Source organism: Diceros bicornis, chromosome 4, assembly GCF_020826845.1.
Source record: "Diceros bicornis minor isolate mBicDic1 chromosome 4, mDicBic1.mat.cur, whole genome shotgun sequence".
NCBI classification, from domain to species: domain Eukaryota; kingdom Metazoa; phylum Chordata; class Mammalia; order Perissodactyla; family Rhinocerotidae; genus Diceros; species Diceros bicornis.
This window is the reverse complement of record NC_080743.1, coordinates 67,622,301-67,638,510: the sequence shown is the minus strand read 5'-3', so window position 1 is coordinate 67,638,510 and position 16,210 is coordinate 67,622,301. Positions and strand designations below refer to the sequence as shown.

Here is a 16,210-nt window from a genome sequence, read left to right as displayed (position 1 = left end):
GAAGAATGGGAATAAGGATACCTCTCACAGAAACTGAGCGTCACAAAAACTGAAGGCCTTGGAGGTCTCTGGGAGAGTGATTGCTGACGCTAATACAAAGGAGCACGCCCAGATCTATGTATGCCTAGATATGTCCTAATTTCCAATAGGAGACACTTCAAAAAGGTGTCCTGATCCAAGATGGCCTCCCAAATAGCCCTTGTTAAAGATGGCGCCTCCGTCCGACGTCCCTCCCTTGCTCTAAGCTGGCCTCTCATTCCTTTTTCCTTGAACTAAAATGGCCGTGTCCAGCAGAAAGACAGCACAACTTAGTCGACTTTCTCCCGTTCTTGCCGAAACAGACCAGGCCTTCAGCGTCATTCCCCCCACGGTCCCGGCAAATTGCTTCTTCCCGACCCCAGAGACGCCCCCAACTCCGCACCTACAGCCCCTATCAAGATGGAGCGAACGGAAGTGGTGCGGCTCAGAGGCTCAGTGGGCTGGGCGGGTCAACCGAGACACTTCCGCCCCTCACCAACATGGCCACGGGCTGGAAGTGCGCATGAGCAGCTGTTCATGGAGATACCCAGGTCCGGAGAGGGAGAACACGGTCCGGGAAAATTGGCGGCTGGGGCGGCCGTGGCCGGTGAGTGCAGGACCGGACGGAGTCTGGAGACTGGATGCGCCGGCAGGGCGGGGCAACCTTGATTTTGTTTCAGTTTTTCAGGTTAGGGCACTCCTGGGGAGGAAGCCTTTGTTTTGAGGGACGGGGCCGTGCCCGGTTCTTTACCTCCTACCCCTCTTTGTGGGCCGAACTCACTCCCCGCCCCCGAGCGCGCACGTCCCCGCCCTCCTGCGCTGCCAGCCGCGGGCCGGGGACCCCGGGGCCGCCGAGCCCGGGGCTGGCTTTCCTGCCTCCTCTGCGGAGCAGCGCGGGCGCGGGGTGAGCGCAGCGGGGCTGGCCGTGTCACGGCGTGGGCTCCCGGGATCGCGCCTGGCCGCCGGTCAGCGGCTAAGCGCCTGCTGGTTGGTGGGCCTGCAGGGAGACGGCGCATTCTCAGGCAAGATCTAGGCGCCTGACTTCTTTCGAGACTTGAGTATTTTTCCCTTTGTGTCCACCCTTAGCAAGGACTCTGGCTGGGCCTTCCCTCGCCTGAGGGTGCACGCCACAACATCCTATCCCGGTTTCCGTGTCGCATATCCCTAATGCTCAGAAAATGCTTCCGGATGTCCAACTAAGATTTGAATAAGTAGCCTAACCCCGTTGCTGGGTGTCCTCACCCAGAAGCTGCTCCTAGCTGACAGCTGTGGGCAATAGAGAAGCCTCCTGTGCCCTGCCCTCTTTCATTGCCTCCTCCTGCAGGCAGCGCGTCAGGTCTGGAGGGGCACTTCCTCCGCAGGTTTGAGGATGGAGAGGTAGGTGGTCCCGAAACGCTAGTGCTACTTCCCCTTGCGGACTGGGATCTTCTTGCAACGCTACTTCCTCCGGACAGTTTCACTTTCAGTCCCCCCCCCCCCCTTTTTTTTTTCGGTTAACACTTTCTTTGGATACGGGCTTTCCAAGGCTCATCTGCTGAAGATTTTCCTTGAATAAGAAAGGTTTGGGGGACTTTATGGGTAGAGAACTTAAAAAAAATCTCACCTCTTTCGTGTCGGGATTACCTTATTGCTTTGTACTATGTAGCTGTTTCTTTCGGAGGCATATCTGCTCGGCCCTTGGTTTTTCCTGTCCTCTGGTTGGGTGTCAGGGTCCTAAGGCAGGCACCTTGTAGATGGATTCCTCCCCCATTGTCTCTTCTTCGAAACCCTGAGCCTGGAGTTTTTTCACTTCTTGCTGAGGCTCAGTTGATTTGGAGTTGTCATGGCAACATTTTAGCAACTGTGTTGTTCTACAGGAAGGCTCGGTGAATAAAATAGAAGGCTTGAAGATGATACACTTGGGCTTTAGGGTCTTTAACAAATGACATAAATCTGGACACCCCAAAACTAGAGCCCTGTCAGTAGAATGGGGAATGAGGCCCAAGGTCTCATAGACAGTGGTGGTCTAAACATGGTCCTTCCTAATCCCCATGATATGGCAGATCATAAAAGCTTTAATAATAATTCATGCCGAAATACGTTGTTTCTCAGTTTTCCAGTATAATTATCCCCTCTCCACCAGGAGTTGGGTGATAACGGAGGGGTGAAGAACACTGTTTGTAGAGTTGCTTTTTCAATCACTGTAGCCCTCAGCATCATAATGGAGGAAGCTGACTGTCCCCTGCAGATGATTGGGTTATGTTCCTGGCTGTGTCTGCATGGAGCCAAGGTTCTAGAAACAGGGGCTGTTCAGTTTCCTAGACTCACTGCAGACTCCCTGATTTCTACCAGGACTTAGCACTCAGGTCTGAGAGGCAGGAGATACGAAGACTTCCAAAGAAGGACCAGTTCCTCGGATGTACCCCCTTACAGAGAGATGAAGGGGTGAGTGAAGAAGAGGTAGGGTCTGGGATGGGAGATGGGAGGCCTGGGAGAATACAAAATGCCTAAGAGCACTGGCTCTGAAGTCAGGCAGACCTAGATTCAGGCCCTAGCTCCATCACTTACTAGCTGGGTGATTTGGTTTCCCATCTATAAAATGCAAGTAGCACTACCTACCTCCTCGTGCTGTTCTTAGTATTCAGTAAGATAGTGCCTGTTAAGTGCTTAGCTAGTGCCCATGTACACAGTAAACACTCAGGAAATACTACCTGTTTTTCTAACCTAACCTACATCTAGTGGGAATGCCAATGAGTTTGGGAGCCATATGTTACTGGGCCAGTGAGCTTTTCTTTCACTTCTCCCCTTATTCTTCCTTTTGTCCCTTCACAAACAGGCAGCAGAAAACAGCTGAAACGGAAGAGGGGACAGTGCAGATTCAGGAAGGTGAGTGGTAGAAACAGACCTGAGACCAAGAGCCCATCGTGGCCTCTCCCCCTCCCCCATCGGCCCATCTCCTGTGCACCCTTCTCCTTTTGAATGACATGCAAGTGGAACAGAGGGAGAAAGGCAGTAACTCACAGACTTTTCTTTTGCTCTTTTAATTCAGGTGCGGTGGCAACTGGGGAGGACCCCACCAGTGTGGCTATCGCCAGCATCCAGTCAGCTGCCACTTTCCCTGACCCCAACGTCAAGTACGTCTTCCGAACTGAGAATGGGGGCCAGGTAAGGGAGGGGGCCAGGTGGCTGCAGGTGTTACCTGGGGTTGGGATTGAGGGAGGTAATCAAACCTGTCGTGGGGAGACCTGGCTTGGAGGATGAGGTGAAAATGTGGACTGTTGGTGGGGTGACTTAGAGTAAGAGGTTTGGAGTAGAGATTGGGGTGGGGTAGGGGCTATGCTGAAACCTCTGTATGGATAAAGAAGGGGAAATGGCTGAATCTATGTCTCTGAAGGACTCTTGTTTTGGGACCCTACTCAAGAAGCTTTATGAGGGGCCCTGAGATCTCCAGCACTTACTCTCTTATTCTCTCTTCCTCTCCTTCCCCTTTCCTCCCTGCTTCTAGGTGATGTACAGGGTAATCCAGGTGTCTGAGGGGCAGCTGGATGGCCAGACTGAGGGGACTGGCGCCATCAGTGGCTACCCTGCCACTCAATCTATGACCCAGGTACAAGGGTATGGGCTGGGAAGGGGACTAGAGCTCTGAGTAGTAAGATGAAGAAGGGAATCAATAGGATGGGGGTGAGGCTAGAGATGGTGAGGAATCTAGGCTGCCTTGTTCCAAGGCACTAGGTTCTCCCTTTCTGGATATTTCTCCCCCAAGGGATAGAAGCTGCAGAGTAGTTCAGTGGGAAGTATCTGACTGTCACTAGACTCTGTTTTCTTGCTCCCCTTCCCAGGCGGTGATCCAGGGTGCGTTCACCAGTGATGATGCAGTTGACACAGAGGGGACAGCTGCTGAGACGCACTATACTTACTTCCCCAGCACTGCAGTGGGAGATGGGGCAGGGGGTACTACATCGGGGAGTACAGCAGCTGTTGTTACTACCCAGGGCTCAGAGGCACTACTGGGGCAGGCGACCCCTCCCGGCACTGGTGAGATATTGTGTGAGGATGCTGGCTGGAGGGGCTAGGACAGGCTGTGGGACACGTCTGGTGGGCAGTGGGCCTTTACTCATGACCCTTTAATGATCAGTAAGACCTGAGCAGGCAGTGAGTCTGGGGCTGCCCTTCTAACAGGAGGCAGTACGTCCTTTTTAGAGGAGGGTCCCAGGCCCCTGGCCTCAGAGCTTGGGGAGGTTCCTAGGCCCATGTCCTGACAGAACCTGCCCTGCATCTTCACAGGTCAGTTCTTTGTGATGATGTCACCACAAGAAGTGTTGCAAGGAGGAAGCCAGCGCTCCATTGCCCCCAGGACCCACCCTTATTCCCCGTGAGTAACCCTTGTTTCTTCTCAGTTACCATGAGTGGTCTTGATCCCTGCCAAATCTTGTGTAATTCCTTATCCCAAACTCCAATCTTATTTTCTGTCCTTCCTTCACTCTGGCCACCCTGGGCTCTGTTGTTAGGAAGTCAGAAGCTCCCCGGACGACTCGGGATGAGAAACGCAGGGCTCAGCATAATGAAGGTAGGTACGATCTGGATGTGAAGCTAGCAACTGTCTGGTGGGACTGGGGACAGCAGTGATGTCTGAGGCAGGGGAGGTTAGGTCATTTTACATGGGCCTGTGGTGAGTTCTCACTGAGTCACCTTGTCCTCCACTTTGCCCTACAGTGGAGCGCCGCCGCCGAGACAAGATTAACAACTGGATTGTGCAGCTGTCTAAGATCATCCCAGACTGCTCCATGGAGAGCACCAAGTCTGGCCAGGTCATGGAAAGACCCTGGTAGTGGGCAGGATGCCTGAATTCTGTCTCCTGGTATTGCTTCCAGAAATGGTAGAGAGGGGACGCACATGGCAGTAGTCTTTTCTTATCTCTCTGAGGTTCTTGTATCCCTGGGAGATGCTATACTACCATCCTTGGGGGAAAATGAGGTCCAAAATGTGAATGTGCTTTTGGAAAGCAAGCCAGGTATCTTATATCCTAGTTCTCATTTTGTTGGCTTGTTCTTGCAGAGTAAAGGTGGAATTCTATCCAAAGCCTGTGATTATATCCAGGAACTTCGACAGAGTAACCATCGTTTGTCTGAAGAACTGCAGGGGCTTGACCAACTGCAGCTGGACAATGATGTGCTTCGACAGCAGGTCAGACCCCTATCCTTGGTATAGCCCTCCTCCACCCCCATGGCCACTGACCCAGTTTGGGATTCCCTGCTTTGTTTTCCATAGAGAAGGCTTCATCTTTTTCCTCTCACCAGTGGATGTCAGAATAAGTTCAGGAACTTGTCTGTGCCAGCTTTTCTACCCATCCCCCTTACTGCCTCCTTCCCATGTTAGGTGGAAGATCTTAAAAACAAGAATCTGATGCTGCGAGCTCAGTTGCGGCACCACGGAGTAGAAGTCGTCATCAAGAACGACAGCAACTAACGATGGGGGCTTGGGCCTGCCAGCCCCTTTCTGAGAACTGCAGATAGCCCAGGAGCAACAGGCTAACCCCATGCCCCTTTCCTTCACTGCCCACTTCTGGCATGGGACTGGGGGGAGCTCAGAAGGCGTGTCTTTGAACCGAGGCCCTGTGATAGAGCAGCCTGCAGTGGTGTGACACACACACGTGGACGTGCGCTGACAGCCTTGCCCAGCCCCACCATGCAGCCCTTGGGTCCTTGTGCTCCTTTTGCACAATGCATGTGCTGTCTCCGTGCTGGATACTGGACACACTAAACTGGGGGGCTTGCCCTGTGCTTGCTTAGGGTGCCAGCAGAGGGTCTGCTGACAAGGCTTGCCCCAGGACTCTGGCGCTTCCACTGGTTCTTCCTTTCCCTGGAGCTCAGATGTGCACCTGAGGACTCTGGGGAACAGACTTTAGCAAGAAGTGGGGGAAAGGATCCTTAGCAGTGGCTGCTGCCCCAGGAAGAGGAGGTTGGCCAGCAAGCAGCTAAGGCCTATGCAGAAATCTTGAGCCAGGGAGAACAACAGGCAGGGGCCCACTTGGGGCCTTCCCCCTTGTGGGGACGGTTTATTTTCTTTTCTTTCTTTCTTTCGTTTTTTTTTTTTTAAGATAAAATGTTCAGAGCCACAGTTGTCTCCTGTTTTTCCTCCTTTTATGGGCTCCACGGCGGAAGGGAGGGGGCACGTTGCACTTTGACCATAAGGGTTGGGCCAAGATTAGGGTGGGGTGCTGCTCCTATACTCCTTACTCTGCGTCCTAGTACCTGGGCCAGACCAGTGTGTCGTTGCCCGCCCACACCGGGCAACCGCAAAGATTTCTCTGGAGGTCGAGTGTTACTGCACCCTCACAGGTGCTGAAGGGGCAGTGCGGGAGGCGGTCCCTTCGCTTCCGGTTCCGGTCTCGGCTTCTGGAGGGCGGGAGAGATGCTGCAGGCTGGGAGGGGGCGGGCCGGGACCGCGTTCCTGCAACTCGGAATCGGGGCGCGCACCATGGCTGGAGGTACCTGCGGGGGAGACCTGGGACTTCGCCCTGTCCTACATGTGGCCCTCGGGGGCGCGTAGAGCCCCCCCTCCCCGGGTGGGGGTGTATGCGGAGGGTGGCACCGAGGGGCGTGGCTGAGAGGTGCTCACGCACTCCCCCACCGGGTTGGGATGCTTCCAGGTGAGGGGCACCGTGGCAGCCGGGCGTTGTAGTCCCGCTCCCCTCAAGACTCTCGTGCCCCTTCCTCAGTGCCCACAGTCTCGCTCCCTGAACTCCGTTCGCTACTAGCCTCGGGCCGGGCCCGACTCATCGATGTGAGATCTCGGGAAGAATCGGCAGCTGGGACCATCCCTGGGGCGCTCAACATCCCGGGTATGGGATTGAGAGGGGATGCCCAGGTGGTGGAGTAGAGACAGTCCGGGGGCGTCTTAGCTAATGGGACTTCATGCAGGATGGCATGGGAAAGGCTCTGGTTATGGGTGTCCTGCATTCCCTTAAGCCCCCACCCCGCTAAGCTTCCCTAGAGAAGGGCTGATTGGAGGCAGATCCTGGCAGTGGAACTGGCCCTTCCAGTTTGACGGGATAACAGGCCATGAGGAAGGGGCCGACCACCTTCTCTATGGTTGACCTCCCCTACCAAGGCTGGATGCCTGAGTCCGCCCTCTCCTCCTCACAACTCAGGAAGTGGCTCCTATTCAAAGGTAGTTTGGCTGACTTCCTGGGTGGGTAGGCTGTATCTTGTCCTTGAAGTTGGGGGGTGGTGGCCACCATGTGTTGTTTTGGGGCCCCCTGGAGATTTGTTCGACCACCAGGACCCAGTCCTTCCAGGCCTAACCTCACCTGAGATTGCCCAACTGCCTGCTTTGCATTCTATCCTCGACTCCTCCTCCTAGTGTCTGAGTTGGAAAGTGCCCTGCAGATGGAGCCAGCTGCTTTCCAGGCTTTGTACTCCACCGAGAAGCCAAAACTGGAAGATGAGAATCTCATTTTCTTCTGTCACTTGGGCAAGCGGGGCTTGCAGGCCACACAGTTGGCACAGGGCCTTGGATACACAGGGTACGAAGGGTGTATGGGGAAGGTGTGAATTGCTAGCTGGGCAGTGACTAGGGACTGCCTCCTGGGCCTGTCCTTCCCTCACCCTTCTTTGTCTCCACAGGGCTCGCAACTACGCAGGGGCCTATAGAGAATGGTTACAGCAAGAAGGTTAGGTAGAAGATGGCCTACTGATTGCCTCCTTCCCACCCGCACTTGCACCTTGACTAAGGGTGATGAAGGGGCTGACTTTTTGGGTTGGGCAACTCCTTATAGTGCTGTGCACACAAAAGCATCAAATAAAGAGCATTTAATCAAGTATTAGAAGCACTAAATTTGTCAGGTGGACTGAAAACTGTTCTGATCTTAATCTAGACCTCAGTTCAGCCCCGGGTCCTTCTCTTTCCAGCATTCATCTACTCTCCCAGCCCCCCACACACCAAAATAAATAAATAAATAAATTTAAAAATCCAGTAAGTGGCACAGCCAAAATTTCAACTCAAGTCTACTTAACTCTGTAGCCCACATCCTTACCCACTACCCTGTGCTGCCTTGGTACTTCTCATCAGTGACACTTCAGGAACCGGAGTCAGAGCAAAGATCAGATCCCACCTCCACCACCTCCTACCTAAATTAATAGCAAATTGCTTAACCTAGGTCTCAGGTTCCACTGCTGTAACATAAGGATAACCACCATACCTGTGTGATGAGATTATGAGAAAATGAAATAAGCTAATGCCTGCGAAGTCCTTAACACAGCACTTGGCTCATAGTAAGCCCTTGATAATTGTTAGCTATTAGTATTAATGTTATTATTGTTATTACCATCATCTATTATATATTCCCACCTTCCTCAGCAAAAAGAGGAGGATTAGCATGGATGTTAGTTCAGGGCTGATCTTCCTCTCACACACAAAAAATTTTAATGGCAGAGTTTTGCGTTCTTAAGTTTGACTTGTAAAATTTTTCTTCCTTTATTTGTGGAAGAGAAAGTTGGGTTAGAGATGGACCCAATTTTCTGATTTCTGAAGAAATTCCTTCAGTTATATAATGTTATAAACCAATGTTACTGCAATAAAAAAAAAAAAAATTCCTTAAGACATTTCCTGTATTCCTTGCCTTTCTCTCACCTCCTTTTCCTCTTCCCTTCTGACCTCTGGACTGTACCAGCCCTCCTTCGTCATTTACCTCACAGTCTACACTGCACAATCTATAAAATCTTCCATTCATCTAGGCTCTTTACCTTCTCTCACAGAGCTATCCCACTCTCTCCCTGGGCTAGTCACAAAACATTACTGTCTTAGCTTAGCTGGACATTGGGTCTGGAGGTAAAGTTGAGAATATATGAATATATGAAAGAGTCTAGCTCGAGGTCTGGCAAATAGTAGGTGTCATTCTCCCCAAATACTCAAATCTCTGGTTCTCAGACTGGTTGGGAAATTTTTCCTGGGGCCTAATTTCCCTCTTTGAGTCTTAACTGTTCTGGTCTTTTTTTTCCCTCCACAAGTATTATAACTTGATTATAGCATTTCTTTTCTTTTTTTAATTGAGGCATAATTTATTTACAATAAAATGCACAGTTCTGAAGTGTTCAGTTCATTGAGTGCTTCCTGGCCTGCCAACCCATACTGTTTGCTTTCTTCAGTTTAGCTGATGAGGGTTAAAGAGGATCCGGGAAGTAAGCTGAGCTGGCCCATTACATGACCATGCCCTCTGGCTTGATCATTGCTAAGAGAACATTCTTCTTTCTCCCTCATCTCCCTGTTTGCTTCATAATCTTGATAGGCTGTTCCTACCCATTACCTTGCCCTTTAAAGTTCTCTTTCCATTTCCTCATAGCTAACTATTTCAGCAGGGGAGGCTGAAGAGTTCCAGTTTAGGCCAGTTCTGTGTCCTTCCCTTCTGTGCCCTTCTGCCTTCCTTTCTATGCTACATTAGACTCTTCCTTCTCACCATACTTTACGTACCCTAAGTTTCTGTTGACCTCACATCTACTACACTGCATTTGTGTTGTTTATCTCTCCCAATTGATTGTGAGCTCCTCAAAGGCAGGAAATGGCTTTCATTTCCTTACCTCCAGTGCCTGGAATGAACATGAGTTCTCAGAAGGTGTTTGTTGAGCCTCACTAGCCTAGTGATTTTCAGAATCTTCTAATATCAGCCTTTCTGAAACATTGCTGCCTGAACAATCTTAAAATAACCTTTTTATCTTATCAGTCAGAGTAGATAATTTACAATAGGTCCTTGTTGCCCTAGTGGCTCAAGCACACGTGTTGGCCTGGCCTTTCAAGCAGTCTGTAGTCTGGATCTGGCGTCACCCTGCCTTTCCAAACATCTTTCAGTGCCTGCTCCCATCAGGCTGGTTTCTTTAGTGGCCTAAGTAGACCCTACTCCTTCCTGACCCTGGCCCTTACTCATCATTTCCCCTGTTTGGGAAACTTCCAGTCTCTTTTGTACCACTCTGAATTTCACAAGAATCACAAGAATGTATTTGGCAGTACACTTGCTGTTCTCATCCAGAGGGCTTTTAAACTGAAGGAGATGGGAGAAAAATAACCAGATAAAATTATATAACTGAATTCCGTGAAGGACACAAGAAACAGAGGATAGTGGATAAGGAATACACCTCTATTGTAGCACTTCTCACTGTATTATAACTTGCATGGCTCTTGGCCTTTTGACTAAGCTCTTAAGGGGAAGGACTGTTTATTTCATTTTTGTATGGCCAACAATTAAACCACAACCTGGCATATAGGAGTTACTCAATAAATGTTGAATGTTTAGTAATTCCCAGGGGGAAAAATGCAAGAGGAGAAAGTTGGGAATAATACTCACGAATGGTAGCATGTTATTATATAAAGAGCAAAGGCTGTGAATCAGAGTTCTGAGTTCCAGTTCTGACTTAGTGTGACTTAGTGGTCACTGCAAGTTACTTTTTAACTATTCCAACTCTCATTTTCCTTATCTATAAATAGGGGTTAAAAGGCTTATCTCTTTAGATAGTTGTGAAAGTTTACTAGGACAATAAATATAAAGTGCTGGCCACATAGAACGAATGTGTGGATTGGTGGCGTAGGGTTTAAGTTCGCGTGCTCAGCGGCCTGGGGATTGCAGGTTCGGATTCTGGGCACGGACCTATGCACCACTCATCAAGCCATGCTATGGCAGCATCCCATGTACAAAATAGAGGAAGATGGGCACAGGTGTTAGCCCAGGGCTAATCTTCCTCAGCAAAAAGAGGAAGATTGGCAGCGGATGTTAGCTCAGAGCTGATCTCCCTCACCAAAAAAAAAAAAAAAAGAACATGTGGATTTAGAGATGTATATGCGAGTATGAATAATAAACACAAGGTAAATAAAATAGCATAGATATTATAGAAACTTGATGGAGGGAACTTATGACTGGCAGTGGAAGGTTATGTCATATTAAAAAGAAAATATATTTAATAGAAGACTCAGACATCATAAGTGTACAGCTTGATGAATTTTTACAAAGTGGACACACTTATTTAACCACCACTGTGGTCGGAAAATGTACGCTGTATGATTTGAATTATTTAAACTGTGTTGAGACTTGGTTTATGGCCAAGTGTATGGTCAATTTCTATAAATGTTCCATGAACACTTGAAAAGAGGATATATTCTACAGTTTTTGGGTACAGTGTTCTATATATGTCAATTAGGTCCAGTTTATTAATTAGGTTCAAATCTATATCTCTACTAATTTTCTTGTCTGTTTTTCTATCAGCTACTTAGAGAGGTAGTTTTAAATCTCTCACTATGATTTGGATTTGTCTTTTCTCCTTTTAGTTCTGGCATTTTTACTTTATATATTTGGAGACTAAGTTATTAGAGTGTACAAATTTAGACTTGTTATGCTTCCTCGTGAATGGATCCTTTTCTCATTATGTTCCTCTCTACCTCTGATGATGCTTCCTACCTTAAAGTCAATTTTGTCTGCTATTAGTACAACTATACCAGCTTCATTTTGGTTAGTATTTACATGAGAATAATAGAGCAGGTCTCCTGGAATTAATATTAACCAAAGAAGAAAACACTAAGCAAGGTAGATATAAGAAGTGGACTACAGGAAAGCAGATTTTTAAAATTAAAAGAAAATATAGGTTAAGCTCATAGCAGAGACTCAAGAGTCTCAAAGAAAGTTGAAAGTACTCAGAAACTAGACTTGATAGTATTTCTCAATGTGAAATCCTTCTAGCTCATTCATTCTACTAGTATTCCCATTCCTAATCATATTCATCAGCCTATCAAGTCCTCCAATTAATTGAGCTTTCCAAAATTTAGCTATTTATTATTTTCCTCCTAATCCAGTAGATGCCAAGCATGGTTCATCATTATCATCATTCCTTTGCATAACTAGGAATAAACTTATCAAGAAAGTTTAAGACCTATATGAAGAAAATATTAAAACACAATGAAAAGACCTTAAAAAAAGACTTGTACAAAAGAAAAGAAAAGACTTAGGAGATTCTTGGAGAGGAAGACTCAACTTCATAAATATATCAGTTTAGTTGAAATTAAGAATAGCCAGAAAAGCTAGAAAAGAACATCAATGAGGGGGAGGAAGTCCTGTATAATAAATTGTTAGTAATTAAAACAATGTGCATGGATAGATAGATGGGTTCCATATCCCACACCATAAACCAAAATCAGTTTCAAATGGATCAAAGATTTAAAGTAAAAATGGAAACTATCAAGAAGAATTCTTTCATTATCTTAAAGTGGGGAAGATATTTCTAACTTTGAGTCAAAATTTAGAGCCATAAAAGAAAAGATTGATAAATTAAAGTACAAAAAAGCAATCGAAAGCCTTCTGCATGGCAAAAACAAAGAAACAAACACCACACAAGTCAAGTCAAAAGACAAACAGCAAACTGGGGGACAAATTCAACTCATAGCATACATAAAGGGCTAATTCCTGGAATATATAAAGAGCCCTTACAATAGATAAGAAAAAGACAACTATCTCAATTAAAAAATGAGCAATACATATGAAGAGACAGTTCACAGAATACACCTAACTTTTAAATCGACGGAGATGCTCAGTTTACTCATAATAAGAGATATGCAAATTAAAACTAAACTGAGGTTTCAATTTACATTTATCAGATAAGCAAAAATTCAAATGTTTCAGAAAACACTCTTTTGGCAAGACAGGGAAAAATAGATATGCTAATAGATTATGTAAATATAAATTGGTACAAACTCAAGGAGGACAATTTGCCAATATCAATCAAAATAATAACTGCATATATCCTTTGACCCAGCATTCACATTTCTCGAGATTTATCCTACAAATAAGCTTGCATCCACATGAAATGATATATGTATGAGTTTATTCATTACCTTATTTATATTAGCAAAAGACTGGAACTAATCCAGGTATAAGTATCCAGGAAGTAATCCATCTATAAATTAAAACTGGCTAAATAAACATCATAAACATACAATAGAATATTATGTAGCTGTAAAAAATAATGAGGAAACTCTCAGTGTACTCACAAAGGGTCTCCAAGATACGTTGTTAGGTGAAAAAAATAGTACGCTGTCTTTTGCGTGAAAAAAAAAAAAGTGAGGTAATATGGATATATATTTATAGTTGCTCCTATTAGCAAAAAGAAACTCTGGAAGGACACAGAGAGAATTAGTAAAAAGTAACTCCCTTGCAGACCTCTTTAACATTCTTGCTGCTCTCTCTATCCACTTGCTTAGGAAAAGCCCAGCTATGGTCAAATCCACTAACCACTTACTCTTTCCCTGCATTCAAACAGCTGGAGTAAAATTCACACCAGTTTGACTGGTCTCTCTTTAAATTATGTCCAAAATATCTAGTAGGCACTTAACATGCTCACCAGTCCTAAAACACTTCCCTAGTGTGTTCAGTTTCTATCTCCACTTCTCCCCACTCTTTAGATCTCTTAAACTTTCTTTTTCCTCTGCTAATGACTTTACCTCATACTACATTGAGAACAGAAGAAATCAGACTGAATTTCCATCATCTTCCCACCAACAAATGTACCAACTATACCATATGCTTCCCTCTTGTTATGGTGGATGGTTGTCTCTGCTCCCTTTTAACCCTCACCTTGAGCTCTGGATCCCATCTCCTCTCCTCAAGAACTTGGTACTGCAACTGTCCCCTCTTTTTCATACATCATTCATTTTTTTTCTTTCTACTGGATCATTGCCATTAGCATACAAGCATTTCCATGTAAACACAATACGTACTCTGCCTTCATCCAACACCCCTCTAGCTGCTGCTCCTTTTCTCTGCTGCCCGCCTCAGCAAAATCTCTATTGAACTGTCTATAGCCACAGTCGTTATTTCTGCAATTTACATTCTCTCCTCAGCCTACTCCATACAGTTTTTTTTTTTTTTTTTTTGTGAGGAGATCAGCCCTGAGCTAACATCCGCCAATTCTCCTCTTTTTTTGCTGAGGAAGACGGCCCTGGGCTAACATCTGTGCCTATCTTCCTCCACTTTATATGGGACGCCGCCACAGCATGGCTTACCAAGCAGTGCGTCGGTGCGCGCCCGGGATCCGAACCAGCGAACCCCGGGCCGCCGCAGCGGAGCGCGCGCACTTAACCGCTTGCGCCACCGGGCCGGCCCCTCCATACAGTTTTTTTTTAATTGAGGTATAATTGACATACCACACAGGTTTTATTGCCCATCCCACTAGTCCAATGAAACTTCTGTCAGAGTGACCCTTGAACAACACACACTGATTAGTCATTAGATATAGGTGACCCTTGGAAGGGATTGTGCCCTTGACCTAGGTACCTGTCTTCAGTGGAGGCCATTTCCAAAGAGGCCAACAGCTGGTGGAACAAGTCCTTCATTCCTGAAGGGGACTCTGGGTAGCACATCATGGTACTCACTCAGTATGTTTGTATGTGCACAAAACCCTACATTCCAAAAAGGATAAAAAGAATTAAAAAAAATATGTCAGGGCTAAGGGAAAATTGAATAGCACAGTCAGATGAAGTCAGGATAAAGAGAGATGAAGTTAGGAATGCACGTCAATTTTTGGACTTGGATTGCAGATTTGGATTTGGTCTTCTTAGAGACCAAAGCAAAATGACTAACAGGGCGATTATAAAATTCAGGGTATCCATAAGACAAATATATGACAGAAGCACAGCATCTCTCAACAGGAACATCTGAAACTATCAACACCTAGAGTGGTATTAGTGTACCATGCCAGCTTGGACAGAGGTCACGTCAGGATTCTGTTTTCAATTCCATGCTTGTTCAATATTTTTATTAACCTATTGGATTAGGTCATAGAAAGCATGTTTATGAAACTTGCATATAATACAAATTCAGGTGTGACTGCTAATATATTGGATGACAGAATCAAGATTTATGTTTAATAATCCCTTCCAGAATTTTCTACCTTGCAGACAAACTCACCCAGCCTGAAGTTTACAAAATCTGCTTTTTTTTGAAAGGCTACAGAAAACAAATGACATTGCAATTTAAAAATTTATCATTCATTTAAGCAACTTTATGGGAAAAGGAACTTGGTGAATACAAAATTATTTGCATACTCTAAAATTACTTTCATGCTTTGTAAATGTATACATAAATGTTTTACATAAAAATAACTGGGATACATACTATTTGTAATTACTTTTTCATTTAATATTAATTAACATTATTTCATGTACATTTCTACACATTAATATTTCATTTTCAAAACAAAAAGATATAAAATGAGATAGGGATAAATGCAAAATGTACTTTGGTTAAGAAACAACTGGACAAGTATAGGATGTGAGAGGCCTGATTTAATAGTAGTCCAAGTGAAAATAAAAGGCTTATGGGTTTTAGTTTGCTACAAATTGACTATAACTCAATAGTATAATATGGCTATTATAGTTGCAAATGCATTCTTAGACTGTAAATAAGGGTGATGGAAGTAGATACCATTTCAGTACGTAAAATGTACCATGCCCTGTGCTAAGCATATAATGTCTATTATATTATTTAATCCTTATTTGCCATAAGGTAAATGATATTACCATTATCATAACTACCTTCTGGATGCAGAAAGTTTCAGAGATGTGAACTGGCCAAAGACAGATAGCTAGACATTGGGGAACTGGGTCTGAACTGAGATCTGCCCATCCCATAGAGGGATGGTTTCTCCAGTGCCTGGTTCATGAACAAACAAGGGACTATCCAAAGGAGGGAGATTAATTATGCGGTGGGAGGCTTGTGAAACCGTGCCATATGAAGACTATTTGAATGATATAAAGATGTTTAGCTTGGAGAAGGAAAGACTCAGAAGGCTCATAATAAGTATCTTAAAATACTTGAAGGAAGGGCTGTCATTGGCAAAGAATAATGAGATACTTTGTGTAACTCCAGAGAACAGTGGCTGGAAGTTACCAGGAGGCAGATTTCAATTTGTTGAAAAGATATTTTAACGATTAAGAGTTGTACAAAAAGCAGCATGGTCTGCCTTGAGAATTTTTAGAAGAGTTTAAGTAGAGGATGTCTAAACTCTGGGTGGTTGTATGGGCCTTCCTGTGAAGGGTGAAACGATCAGTCTTAGAGTTCCTTTAAACCCCTGCTCAAGTTCCTCCATCTTCAAGTTTTCTCTGACAATCACAGTCCACAGTGATTGGTCCCTTCTCCAAGCTCCTCCCTCCACCCCCTTTACTCTCATACTTAACTTCCTGT

At 45.8% G+C, this 16,210-nt stretch overlaps 2 protein-coding genes across 7 annotated transcripts; both read left to right on the top strand.

The window, feature by feature from the left end:
* The first annotated feature begins 514 nt into the window (after positions 1–514).
* Positions 515–6,061, top strand: USF1 (upstream transcription factor 1). Of its 5 annotated transcripts, none has more exons than XM_058539609.1 (11): positions 515–625; positions 2,350–2,442; positions 2,834–2,883; positions 3,047–3,162; positions 3,503–3,604; positions 3,837–4,032; positions 4,282–4,369; positions 4,506–4,564; positions 4,711–4,805; positions 5,053–5,181; positions 5,374–6,061. In XM_058539609.1, exons 2-11 carry the CDS (start codon positions 2,435–2,437, stop codon positions 5,461–5,463), a joined length of 933 nt encoding a protein of 310 aa, XP_058395592.1. In that variant the 5' UTR covers positions 515–625; positions 2,350–2,434; the 3' UTR covers positions 5,464–6,061. The 5 variants fall into 5 exon arrangements, with proteins under 5 accessions (XP_058395592.1, XP_058395595.1, XP_058395593.1 ...); XM_058539612.1 differs by having other exon boundaries at positions 547–569; XM_058539610.1 differs by lacking the exon at positions 515–625 and adding an exon at positions 1,056–1,395.
* A 186-nt stretch (positions 6,062–6,247) lies between these two features.
* Positions 6,248–7,819, top strand: TSTD1 (thiosulfate sulfurtransferase like domain containing 1). 2 transcript variants are annotated; one of them, XM_058539614.1, is made up of 4 exons: positions 6,248–6,484; positions 6,716–6,838; positions 7,360–7,522; positions 7,623–7,819. In XM_058539614.1, exons 1-4 carry the CDS (start codon positions 6,409–6,411, stop codon positions 7,672–7,674), a joined length of 414 nt encoding a protein of 137 aa, XP_058395597.1. In that variant the 5' UTR covers positions 6,248–6,408; the 3' UTR covers positions 7,675–7,819. The 2 variants fall into 2 exon arrangements, with proteins under 2 accessions (XP_058395597.1, XP_058395598.1); XM_058539615.1 differs by lacking the exon at positions 6,716–6,838 and having other exon boundaries at positions 6,249–6,484.
* The last annotated feature ends 8,391 nt before the right edge of the window (positions 7,820–16,210 follow it).